Raw genomic sequence first — 14,110 nt, 5'->3', positions numbered from 1 at the left:
GCCAAAGCTTCTAACGTAGTCAGTTTTTTTGTGTTAACTTTTTCCTCCAAAAAACAAGAATTGGTCAAATAAATTACTGGTATCATGAACTCAGGTATTACTATTTTCAAAAACGTATTGTTCACTGTTTTTTTCATTGTTATCTCAGCTTTGGACAAATTCTCCGAACCCAGCTTAACATTTTAGGAGTAAAGAGTCGGCAGGTAGTAAGTGAGAAAACATTTTGAATAATTTGCTTTGGTTTTGACAAATTCATTTTCTTTGTGGTGAAAACTAAAATACATTTAGGCAAGCTTTGTCAGTTTTCAATTAATTAAAATTAAAATAAATTAAAATTGTACTCTGCTTACACGATAAACAATAAATATAGATGACGATTCACGTGGTTTTAACACGTAGAAGCAAAGAAAAAGCAAAAATCACTGTTGAAGACACTTTATCAACAAAAAACTAAATAATTTTCGACCATATAAACTCGTTATTCCAATAATTCTATTCCCTTTTCCGATTCTAATGAAGGTGTCGTTTAATTCTCAATGTGAAATAAAATTAATTTCGAAATAAAAAAAATTAATTAATGAATTAAAAAAAAATTGATTGCCTCTAAAGGCCTATTTGTGAATTATGCGTTTTAAAAATTCTACCTATTTTGATACTTGTTCAATGATTATTACAATTTCTTTAACAAGAAATAGAATATAGAAAAGAAAAAGATATAGAAAAGAAAAGATAGCTCCAGTTAAAAACAAAACTATGTTTTTTTTGTAAATTTTTACCAAAAATTTGTTTACAGTTTGTCACTTTGGTAATCGTGTTTGGATTTTTGTTACAAAAAGGGATGCAATTAGTTTTCGCTGAATATCATAGGGAGAACAAATTTATTTAGCAACGCGAATTAAACAACATCTTTATTGAACTTGGTTTCATCGGCCAAAGGTTTCGACGGTTAAATTTACTAGAAACGTCAGATCTTTTAAGGCAATTATATTCGAGTCAACTGTTGGAATCAACAAATAATAAAATTTTCATTTTTGATTAATTTTATTCTCAATACGAATTAAATGACAATTAATAAAATTAGAGGATAATTGGAATTGGAATCAGCTTTATTATTAGTTGCATTGATTACGAATTTCGTCAATATGATGACTTTGAAATTTACTAAAAACATCAAATGAAATCTTATTGTAAGTAATTGTATTCAAGTTGAAAACTAAAATTATTTCGTGTCCTCAAGTTTACGACTAAATATAGTTTATTGCCACCGATGGTTGCGGTTAGAGTACCTACCGATCCCAAGTGCTGGGGTTTATTGGCATGACATTTTCAAATCACCCGACCGTAACTTAAAAAGATACGTACAGAACCTTCTCTTGAGTAATGGGGTATTAATTGCGTCGCTGCAGTCTATAACTCTAATGCGTTTCCTCTTGGTGGTGGGAGAGGTGGGTTTTCCTCTGTCCTAGTTCTAGATTATTTGGGTTTGCCATGTTTATCGTAAGCGATACAATTCAATTTTGATGTTGCTAATTGCTTTAAATGAGGTGTTACCGAATTTAGCCCACACTTGGCGCGTGTAGGTAATGTGATACTGTTCCAAGAAGTTGGTTCTCGCTTGACGACCAACCCTTCGATGTTTGGATTCTTTTTCTCACCTAGATAACTTAGCAAACCTTCCCTTCTCACTTTTACCTTTATATTTAGTTTTACGACCGTTTAATTACGGTACTTATACGGGAAGGAAACAGTACTAATTAATCACTTCCTCGATTTTTGTAAACACATTAAGATTTTCCGATGAAACTTATTGTACCTAATATTTTCAATAATTCTTTTAGAGCTGTAAATATTCGCATGCCTTGCTCAGTACCTATCGATAAATTTTGATTTTGCGACCGGCACTATAATTTCGCGATTTCACCCGATTTCACGTGACTCTGTACTTAGTGGTTTCCTAATTTTTGGGAAAGATCCTGCGTTATTAGTAGCGTTATTACTGTCCGACTTATTCAATATTAAATTTTTGAAAGTACTGTGACATATTGTTTTATTTGTTTCAGAGGGTCGACGTCACGTAATTATATAAGAAATTTCGCCGCTGTTATTGCCCTTAGTTCTTCATTGCCTACCCGTGCACCTCGCCGTGGGAGGGCTTTTTTTCTTAGACCTAGGGTTTGGCGAACCGCCTGCAGTTGGGCGTCCAAATGTACAGTAGGGTGATCTGAAAATGTCATGCCAATAAACCCCAGTTTGGGATCGGTAGGTACTCGGACCGCAAACATCTGTGGCAATAAACTAAACTTGGGTACAAGAAATAATTTTACTTTTCCAACTGCTTAAAATTAGATTTAATTTTATAATGTTCGTAGTAATTTTAAAAATCACTATGTTAATAAACCCATTAATCCAATAACTCTATTCTCTTTTCCAATTCTAGTGAAGGTATCGTTCTCAATACGAATTAAATGACAATTGTAATGGGAATCAGCTTTATTATTAGTTGCATCGATTACGGATTTCGTCAACATAATGACTTTGAAATTTACTAAAAACATGAAATGAAATCTTATTTTAAGTAATTGTTTCAAGTTGAAAACTAAAATTATTTCGTGTTCTCACGTTTACGACTAAATATAGTTTATTGTCACCGATAGTTGCGGTTGGAGTACCGCAAGTGCTGGGGTTTATTGGCATGACATTTTCAAATCACCCGGCCGTACATATAGATGGGGGATGGGGCAATATGACCATGTATTGGAATGAACTGGACGTGGGGCCCCAAGTGTTTGTGTGGTTAACGTAATTTAGTGTTTTGGATTTTGGCAGTTATATTATCGTAATAAAAAATGACTATTTAAGATGCGTTTCATTGAGTCGGGCATCAATTTATCGTTAGCAAATAAAAATTCACAGTTTGAGCATATTATTCTTTTCTCTCTCTCTCTATCTCTCTCTCTCTCTCTAATTAGTCTACAGCAACACATTAAGGATTCCTCCCCTCTACAATTGACTTGTGCTAAGTTGTAGTTTCTAATTGGCTGATTTGACTTCGTCCCCCCTACGACATTTGATTTTGAAAGTTTACGTGCGCCTTTTCGCAATTTGTATTTCATTTCCACATTGCCCACCCAATTGTGTGATTATTTTTATTTTCGATTTTTCCTTTTCAACATGTCATCAAGTAAGTACCCAAACTTTTTTTTTATTTTCTTTGATTTACATCTGTATTTTATTTTTCGGATAATTTAACTTTCCTCATATTTTCGTAATTTTTCATTTAAGTAGGATCTTTGTAGCTATTATTTAAATTTTGAGTCTATTGCTTCATCAAACAAAGTTAGTAACTCCACATTAAATTTTATACTTCGGTCAATTCGGTTCAAACACAAAAAAAATTATCACTATTATTGAAATATTGAACACCTCATCATCAGTTTCTTCGCCCAATATGCCTTTACATAATTGCAAACATGTAAAAACAATTATATCTTTTTCTTCTGTTCATCCTTAATTCATTTAACTTCTCTTTTTCCGCTATTTGTTTAACATTGATTCTACTGAATTTTTCTTGTGTTATAGTTGAGCCAGCTGGATATTGGAGGGATTATAACCCCAAACTTGTCAAGGTGCATGGGCCTGTTCCGGATGACATAGTAGACAGGTTGCTGTCCGAGGTCCCGGTAGGAACCTTTGAATATGTAACTAAGATCTGACCCCACACCCCCATGGATATCTTCCGGTTGGGGGACCTAGCCGCCGCGTACGATGGGACGGCTACAGGTTCTGAAATCGACGTATGGCGACCGTAGGAAGGTTACTGTCGGTTGTTATTATATGAAATATTTTTTTTTATACTATCTGGTGGTTTTCTTTTGACTTACTTTGATATCGTCTTTCTAATGAGTAACTAAAGCAAGTTGCTAATGTATTACAAGCTTTTTTGACTAGAAAGTGCCTTTTAAGTTCAATGCAAAAAAAAATTTGATCTGCTTTTGCCTGACTACGCACCGCTACGCTAATTTACGTAAACGTACCGCAGATGATCTCTTTTCAATGGGGGCATGAACTTTGAGTTTGGAATGCTGGTGATTCGACTTGGTTGGACACTTGTGTCCTTATTAATGACAAAACAATGAAGTGTTAATTTGACCCTTCACATTTCGTTAATAAGGGTTGTTCGAATCTGATGTAAGGAAATTAGCGGGAATTGCTTTTCCGTTGCAGAATTCGTTAATGAATGTGGTTCGACTCTGTTGCAAGGAAATGAGCGGGAATTACATTTCCGTTGCAGATTTGAATTAGTAGAAATGCACGTCAAATGTAGTATTAATTTCTTCCAGCCTTCTTCTGGTAGAAAAGTGATGCGACTGCACATCTTTTTGATCCCAGAAGTAGTTTGACGTGGTTGAATGTTAATTAAATACTGACTGGTCCAACCGTTATGGACTATTAATGCTCGCTTTGCTTGTGTTGGTATAATTTGGTTATTAGGGAGTTGTACAAAAAAATCCATATTTTATGTGTATCTTAAACTGACCAAGTGACGGGTCTGGGTTTGAGAAAAAGTAGTGGGATGCTTTTTCGTACCAGACTGAGGTCCAAGTACAAAAGTTTTTTTTGTGTACTAGAATTTGAAATTTTCATGTACCAACAAGAACAACCGACAGCCCCCGCACACAGGGGCTCCACCGTTTCAGGATGGCCGAGTGTTAGCGGCACCCAACCCCGCCAAGCTAGGCATAATCATAAATCCGTCCATAACGGTATGCGACGTGTGACACTGTACAGGCAAGAGGGTAGACGAAACCTGAGGGGTTTGGGAACCATTTAAGGGCGGCTGTACCGTCTTGGAAGAAATACCATAAAGTTCAGTCGGGTTGTCATATGACGAAACAAGTTGTTAATTATTATTCCGAATAAACTGATATTTTAGGCCTCTGGCTTTAATTTTAGTTTAGTGATTCTTACATTAGTAAGGTCAAATTTCCAACAGATAAAAATTTGTTGAATGAAAATTTATTTAATTATGTTACGTACGTAAGTACTAATTGAATAAAAACAAAAATTTACTTTTGATAATTGTTCTCAATCACTGACAATGCATGAGAAATTTTAAAGATTTAAAAAATATGATTAATAAAAAAAATATTTTGTTTTGATTCACTTAAAGTTGGATTCAATTGATAACAAAATACCACAATTATAGGACATATTGCAACCATTTTTCATATTTAATCTAGTATATTTTATTTACATTTTCTAATATCGTCTGTGAACTATGGTTCACTAAATAAAGTATTTTTCTGAACAATATAATGAAACACCAACAAGTCTAATCATTTGCCAAATAGATTATTTTTCACCTTTCCTACTACATCTTTCATTGATAAAATCGCCAGGTCTAATTATTCCTGGAACAGGATTATTTTTCAGTTGTGTACTCTTTTCATAGAACAATTAATTTGGTGCTTCAATGAAATGGGTGGGCTTAAGGTTGAATTATACTGGGCTCACCGTCCAGGTGGGCGTGCGAATGCATTAATTTGAAAGTGAATTTTTAAGAAAAATAATACACAAAACCGTTTTTTTACAATTGGATGATGTTCCTAGGTTCACTTATTACCTCACAGATCAGTTCTTATGTCGATTTAAATATTTGTAACCAAGTGATAACGGGGTAAACAGCGTAATAATCTTAATGTTTTTATGGAAAAACCTAGAGTCCAAATAGCATGAAAAAAATTAAGTATTACAATTAAGTCATATACAATATAAAACAATTATCAAAAAACATAGTACCATTTTTTAAAGAAAAAAATCAAATGGCTAAAAATTGAGATTTATCCCATTTTATTTTTAAATGACACTAACAAATTTTTTCAAAATGTATATTATTGGTAAGGTCCTTAGAAAGTCACCATATTTTTTTCAAGCAATTTGAACTTACAGTTTTATTAATCGAACAACAAATTAAATCGACTTTTTAACCCGTTTAAACTCGGTTACCAATACTTAAGATGAAATACAAACTGACCTGTGAAGTAGTGACTGAATTTAAGAACAACATACAATTGTAAAGAAAGCATTTTGTTAATTACTTTTTTTTAAAATCCAATTTCAAATTTTGCGTTCACGCGCTTGCTTGAACACCTCTCCTCTTCGAACGTTCTGAGTATAGTTCGCACTATTTAATCCCAATTATCGGCTACCTCTCTTTACCTGGTCGAGAACAAGAAATTCGGCACTGTAACTCAATCCAAAATCGATTATTACATACTCTCTCAAAAATACTTTATTATTGTAACAAATGTGTTATTTGTTAAAGACGAAATAGTAATTTCGGTTCTTTTAGTTTCAGTTTGACCGTTATTTGTCACCATTGATAAAATTCGCACGATAAGTTCGAAACTGTTACTGATATAGAAAACGTAGAACTCGTGGAAGATGATGACATTGATGACCCATCAGTCGAGTCACTGCAAGATTTATTTCGCATTTATGTACGTCAACTGCAGTCAATGGAATTACCAAATTCCAGTATACAAAATATTTTTGATTTTACTACAGATTTTATGCAAAATGTTTTGGAAAATTTAAAAAAAAATTGCACTCATGACGTTACCACAATTTATATTGATAATAATTTAAAGAAATTTCAAAGTGAATTTTCTAAATACAATTCGATATACAAACGCCGTAATTTTATTGGTTCTTGTGTCGTGCGCCCCTGTGAAATAGTTATTGGAATGAGATCCGAAATGATATTAGACACACAGCATAATACTAGAATTGAAAAAATGGTACCCAAAACGTTTCAATATATCTCTATTTTGGAAACAATAAAATTTCTTACTGACAAAAATTCCTGGCTTCGACAAGTTCTTCAAGACGGATCCAATTAAGGAAATAACAATGGTACATATTTACAAAACAATTATTTACATAAAAATAAAAAATATTATCTACAACTTCAAATATACTACGATGATTTTGAAACTACAAATCCAATAGGTAGTAAAGCTACATGTCATAAGTTAGGAGCCTTTTATTTTACAATTCAAAATTTGTCACCATTTTATAATTCTCACCTGAGTAACCTTTTGGCACTCTTTTATACAAACGATCTTAAGCATGATCCAAATTCTAATGAAATTAATTATTTAAATGCTATTTTAACTCCCATTATAGACAACATAAAAGTATTAGAGACAACAGGTATTCATTCACAATATTTTGAAGAGCCTGTTTATGGAACTATCACATCATTGGCTCATAACTTAGGAGCTAACGCTTTGCACGGAATGGTGTTGTCTTTTCAGGCAAAAATTTTTTGGAGAATTTGTCTCATGCCTAAGGAACGAACGAAAACAACATGTTATGATTCTGCAGAACTCTGGCGAACCAGCGAAATTTATGAACGAGATTGTGGATTATTAGACACTCAGGGTATTGTTAATGGAATTAAATATCGCAATATTCTAAACGATTTGAAATATTTTAAGTTATGTGATTCTGTTAGCGTAGATATTATGCATGACGTTTTGGAAGGAGTTGTTCATATTGATATTAAAATAATTATTAACCAGTTAATCAAATTTAAATTAATATCTCTTGAGCAAATTAATGAAAGAATAAGATGTTATAATTTCGTTTACCTAAATGAGTCAAATAAACCTAGTGCAATTGTCTTAGAAAAAAGCAATCTAAATCAAAGAGCTTCCATCAAAGAGCTTCCCAATCATGGTGCCTGGCTATATTTTCCCCCTAATATTTTACGATTTATTAGCTCTTATAAAAAATACGAGGACTCTTATTAATCAACTTCTTGAAATTATGCGTATTATATTTAGTCCAAAAATACCAGATGTTTTATTAAATAAATTAGAAATAAAAATTGCTGATCATCATCAATTATTTCAAACAGTTTTCAAACAACATCTGACACAAAAAATGCACTTTATGATTCATTATCCAAACGTAATCAGAAGAATGGGACCATTGATTAATTTGTGGGCAATGAGACACGAAGGGAAACATGCCATCTTAAAAAAAATGGTCGTGCAGTTTCGAAATTTCAAAAATATTGCCAAAACATTGGCTATGAGTTATAAAGAACAAACTTCAGTAATGGATAACAGTAGGGCCACTTCTACCGGTCCTATTAAAAAAACTATGTTTAAACTTTTACGTTTTAGAGAGATGTTCACAGAAATGATAGAAAATTTTGATGATGATTATGAAGTATCTACTGTAAAATGGTTTAAATTAGGTTATATGTATAAGAAAGATTTGGATGAGTGGACTGGTAATTTGCACAATATGCCGCAATTTGAAATAATTCGAGAAATTGTTGTGATAGACAATCACTATTTTTTGGTAACTCAAAAACTAGAAACTGTTACTTTCAATTCGGATTTGTCTGCTTTCCATTTATCTTTTTTAGACACATTTAATATTATTGATCTTTGTTTTTTAAAATGTAAAGAGACTTTTAATATACACCACCACGGACCAAATGGCGCATGGTGTTTTGTTCCGAAATTTTGGTTGTTATACTAAGTTTATAAAATATATAGTAGTTCAAATAATATTGTTTTTTTTTAGATTTTACCTTTTTAAGAGAAAAAATGTAGCTCTATGTAGAGTTACTACAATGAATCACTTTAGATAGATAATACATAATACTCCCTAAAAAGTACACCAGTTCCGAATACTCTGTCAAGACAATATTAGTGTAACAGAAATTAACACTAGTTTAGAGTAAAAACGACAGTGCAATATACTCTACAGCTAGAGTTAATTTTTAACTCTAAATTGTGTGGACCTGTATACGCTTTTTTTAGAGTCGTTTAGTGTTGAATAGTGTAACAATATTTTTTACTGTGTACTTAGAAATAGTTTCAATCACTGTACTTACTACTCATAGGAAAAAATGGGTAAATTACAAAGACATTCTGTTGATATTAGATGTCACACTCATGCAATTTTCACCCTTTGGAACTTCCTATGTTAGCCTAGTCAAATTAGACAAATCGGGGGAAAAAATTCCTAGAGTTGGAATCTTTTTTATAAGCTTCCTTTACACTTGGGTAGACATATATCAAAGGTCCCCGAGGGTGGGGGCGAGCTCGAGAAGGGGGAGGAGGTTATAGCAGTCTTTTTTGTTTTTTTGCTTATATCTCGGAAACGGTTACCCCTATCAGTTTTTATCTTCTTAAATTAAAACTGATAAAATTTCCTACAAAATACTTATAGGCACTTTTCTTGTAGGACTAACCATAAGCGAGTTATAGGTCTGGAAAGAAATAATCATTTAAAAAAATGAGCTTTAAAACAGAATGTCTTGTGATTTACAAAACTGACAATAAATTGAATTTATTGTGTCCAACACTTCATTAGAGGAGAAAACATTACTAAATAGTTAATGATTAATAATTAAATATATTTATTAAAATTATACTTGTTTAGGAATTAACCATAGTTGTTGGTTCAATATTCTCAAAAAATTCTGCAAGGATAAATAAAATTTTGCTAATTTTATAGATTCGTCAAGTCCAGCGATGGATCGCAAGGGGCAATCAAGTTGGCGATCGATCTTTACGCACCATTCATCCAGGACGCCAAAAAGTGACTACACCTCAAGAAGACGAGGCAATTATTCAGAAAGTAAATCAAAATCCATTTACCACGTCGGTAAAAATTCAGGAAACGCTAGGCTTAAGAATGAGCGTTTATACTATTCGTTACCGATTAAGGAACGAAGATTTTAAATGTCGGCGCCCTGCCAAAAAGCCTTTATTAACTCCTGCACTAGCAGCACAGAGGCTTGAATTTTGCACAGAAAATTTAAATCGCGATTGGACTAATGTTATATTTACGGACGAGAAAACATTTTCGTTAAGTCAAGATGCACCGTTGGTGTTATGGAGAAGGGATGGGACGCGATACGCACCAGAACATGTTCACGAAAATAGAAGAAGTGGGAGGATGAGTGCCGGATTCTGAGGGTGGATGTCCAACGCGGGACCCGGCGAGATAGTGCAAATTACCCCGTCAAATTTTAATTCAAGGGAATACTTGAATTTGTTGGAAGATATAATGTTGCCATCGGTAACTGCGTTATATCCAGTTAAAGAAATGGATGGACCCAATTGTCTTTGTTCAAGACAATTGCCCCTTACATAGGGCAAACATAACAGAAGACTAGTTTGCCGACCACCTTCAATTCCAGTTATTACGTTGGCCTGCACGGTCACCGGATCTAAATCCAATTGAAAATTTATGGGAGACCATGGTGAGAGAATGGCACACGATTGCCCAGGAAGAAGCGCACGTAAGGACAATGGAATTATTGAGAGCAAACGTTCTGAATGTATAGAATCAAATTAAGAAGAACGGATATTTATCAAAACTTAGTTGGCAGTATGAGAAGAAGAATGCAGAAATGCATAGATAATAATGGCTATTCTATTATACTAAATATTAAACCTTGTATAAATAAATATTTATTCTTGATTTGATTATTTTTTTTTTCAATAAAACTTTAGCTCTGGAATTTTTTTTTATTTGACAGAACCAAATACATTTTTTTTATTAACTCTTTCACTGCTGCACACGTACATATACGTTCTGAAAAAGCGAAATCTACATGCTACTCCCGTATATTTACGTACCGCACATTTAAAAACGCCTGCCGCCTACGGATTTATACGTGCTGTGCTTGCAAGCGCGTCACCAGACAGACAATTTTTTTTTTTTCGAAGGACTATGGACACTACCAACGTCTTTCCAGTACATGCCATATGGCCGAAAACGACAATTATGTCGGTTTGTCCAAGGAGGAAGTTTCTGCTTTGAAAGAGCTGATAACTACAGCCGAATCTGAAGAAGATTCTGACATCGAAACTGAACTGGAAAACGTTAGTGATAAAAGTGATCAAGATATAACCACAGACGAAGATAGTGACTCTAGTGATTTATCTATAGGTGTAGAAATACCTAAAAAGCGATCACGAAACGATGTGTTTTCGTGGAAGTCTGGACGTTTTTGTCCAACTGTATATAAATTCGAAAATGAAACTTGTGGATTCCACCAACCATCAAGTTTTCTAGAACACCCAAAAGAACTTGACTTTTTTGAATGTTATTTTACTGAAGAGCTTGCCGTCCAAATTGCAACAGAAAATAATCGCTATTTTACTTACCTGAAAGACACTCAAGGTAATTTTCCGAATAAGTCACGTCTGAACCAATGGGTTGAAACGAATTCCAATGAGATATATTTATTTCTTGGTGTAACAATGCTCATATCACGCAACAAAAAACTAAAGGTAAACGAATGTTGGTCGACTGACCCCATGTTACATACTCCTATTTTCTCTAAAGTTATGCCGAGGGATCGTTATTTATTATTGCTGCGATTATTACATTTTTGCGACAATACAAAGCAAAAAAAAGGAGAACGTACTTTCAAAATTGACCTAGTAATGTCTTTTTTGTCAAACCGTTTTAAGGTTTTATTTACGCCATTCGAAAATTTATGTATAGACGAGTCGCCAGTACTCTGGAAAGGACGCTTATCCTTCAAGCAGTATATAAAATCTAAGAGACATCGATTTGGCGTAAAAATGTTTGTGCTTTGCGATGTTGAGACAGATTACATTCTTGGATTCATTGTTTACACTGGCTCAGAAACGAAAATCAAACCCTCCGATCTGAGCATATCGGGATCAATAGTTCTAACACTTCTCGAGGACTACCTTGACAAAGGGCATAATTTATACATTGACAATTGGTACTCTAGTCCAGAACTTGCACTCCATCTTTATCAACACAAGACAAATGTATGCGGAACTGTCAGGACCAATCGCCGCCATATGCCGAAGTTGCCAGACCCTAAAGTAAAAGGTGATATTGAAAGTCAGCATACCGCCGAAATGATGACATTGAAATCGAAGGACAGAAGAATAGTTTCCACGTTGAGTACTTTACGTGATGATGGATTTAGCAGTACTGGAAAAGTGAACAGAACATCTAAGGAAGAAGTAAAAAAACCTACATGTATTGTGGATTATAACGCAAATATGGGATTAGTTGATAAAGTGGATATGCTTCTGAGCTCAGTAGAATGTCTACGAAAAACCATTAAATAGTACAAGAAAATCTTTTTTCATTTGGTAGTTCTGTGCATGATAAATGCCCATGCAATGTACAAGGTGTATACCGGAAACCGTACAACACTGGCACATTTTCAGTTAGAAGCAATTCGACAAATTGTGGAGAAATATGCAAAAATTCAAAAAACTCCGAAAAAAGGCAGTCCATCTTCTGGAGACAATCCTCTTCGACTAATCGGTAGACACTTTCCTCAAAAAATCCCACCGGTTCCAGGAGGAAAGAAAACATGCCAAAGAATATGTTTTGTATGTAAACATACTCAACGAGACACATCTTACCAATGTGCCGAATGTGACAAAGCTTTATGCCTCATTCCCTGCTTCGAAGTTTACCATACCAAAAAAATTTTCTAATTTTACATGTTTTTTATGAATGCATAATTTTATTTTATGTTCAACAATGTCACAATTTATGTAATCTGTGATAATGTTTTAAAAATGAATGTTTATTTTTGAATTTTACTTTTTTTGAAATAAATTTTGTATATGAATTCTTCATAATTCATGATTTTCCAAAAATGGCAAATTTTTCTTTGCTGCTTACGTATAACAATAACACAGATTCAGTGCTGCAGACGTATATGTACTTGCTATGAATCAAGTCTTTGGTGCTGATCACGTTAACGTACGTGCGTGATTTTACCTTGCGACTTACGTAAAAATCCGTTTTGGCCAAATCTAATTCAGCACAGCACTGCTACAAGAGAATTGTTAATTCAGCAGCCAAAAGGTTAATATTGATTGAATGAAACGTCAAATGGTATAATCCTATAAAAAATAGCAGTAGCTTCTATTACTAAAATCATTATAAATGTCAAATCAATTTTTTTTCAAACCCTTGCTTATGATAAATTATTAACTTATAAAAATAATAAAATGATTCCTTTGATTGGCACCATACTTTATGTTGGTAGACGTGTGAATCAGAAAAATTGCTATCGAAGTATAAAAATATAAACCGTAGTAGGTTATGTTTTAGCACTTCCTTAGATTTTAACCATGATGATCAGGAGAGAAAAACAACATCAGGAAAGAATTATCAAAATTAGACCGCGAGAGCCACGATTTTTTTGGTTTGGTCAAAATGAGACAATTCAAATTACATTTATCGGGTCTTTGAACCACTAACCGTTTACATTTTCAGTGAAGAACAATTTTGTTTAAATAATTATCCCCACCACCAGCTTCCAATAAAAAGTATATTATTATTATTATGTTTTGCATTTGAAAAAAAAAATTCTATTTGTGCAGTAGTGGAAATGATGAAATCAGAACACACGACATTTTTAAAAATGGTGCGTAGAATTCATCTAGCTTTTAAAGAATGTTTCTAATAAAAACAAAAACTATAAGATTTTTGTTATATACAGGGTGTCTCAGTTAATTGTCAACTGATTGTTATGAAATTTAGAAGGCACATATTTTAGGAGGTGGTCTTTTAATTAGGGGCAAAAAAATGACCTCAAGTTAAAAAATGAAATTTTAAAACACATTTCTTTTATTTAAAATTAAGCCAAATTACCGTTGCATCATTAAACCCCGAAAAATAAATGGCCACACAAAAAATTAACCAAATCGCTCGGCTGATCCAAGAAAAAAATTAAATTTTGTTGTTAAAAACAGAATCCAAATTTTGATAGTAATTTGGGCAGTCACCTTTTGAGACAATTGAAGAAGCATTTCTATGCGGCATTTTGTGTACCACTGAAAAAAACGGTCAAAAGTGTGCGTGCTGTCAGAAAAGGAAAATTGTTTTAATTTGGTGAAATTACTTTAAAAACCAACAAGAGTGGCTGAAATTTCTGTGTTGTTTAAAAAGGAATCAATATTCGCCTATGGAAAGTGTCGTTGGACTTTTTGTGAAATGTTATTTATGAAATTTAAAGTTCAAAGAATCGTCAATAATTTGAAGACACAGGAAACGTACCTGAACT

At 33.3% G+C, this 14,110-nt stretch overlaps 1 protein-coding gene across 1 annotated transcript; it reads left to right on the top strand.

Moving 5' to 3' along the window:
• Positions 1-3,171: 3,171 nt before the first annotated feature.
• Positions 3,172-12,530, top strand: LOC103312883 (piggyBac transposable element-derived protein 4). The gene is given in 5 exon segments (XM_064358909.1): positions 3,172-3,181; positions 3,580-3,680; positions 10,764-10,971; positions 11,158-11,802; positions 12,103-12,530. Coding segments are annotated over 5 exon segments (1,392 nt in total).
• The last annotated feature ends 1,580 nt before the right edge of the window (positions 12,531-14,110 follow it).

Source organism: Tribolium castaneum, chromosome 9, assembly GCF_031307605.1.
Source record: "Tribolium castaneum strain GA2 chromosome 9, icTriCast1.1, whole genome shotgun sequence".
NCBI classification, from domain to species: domain Eukaryota; kingdom Metazoa; phylum Arthropoda; class Insecta; order Coleoptera; family Tenebrionidae; genus Tribolium; species Tribolium castaneum.
This window is presented reverse-complemented; position numbering and strand designations above follow the sequence as displayed.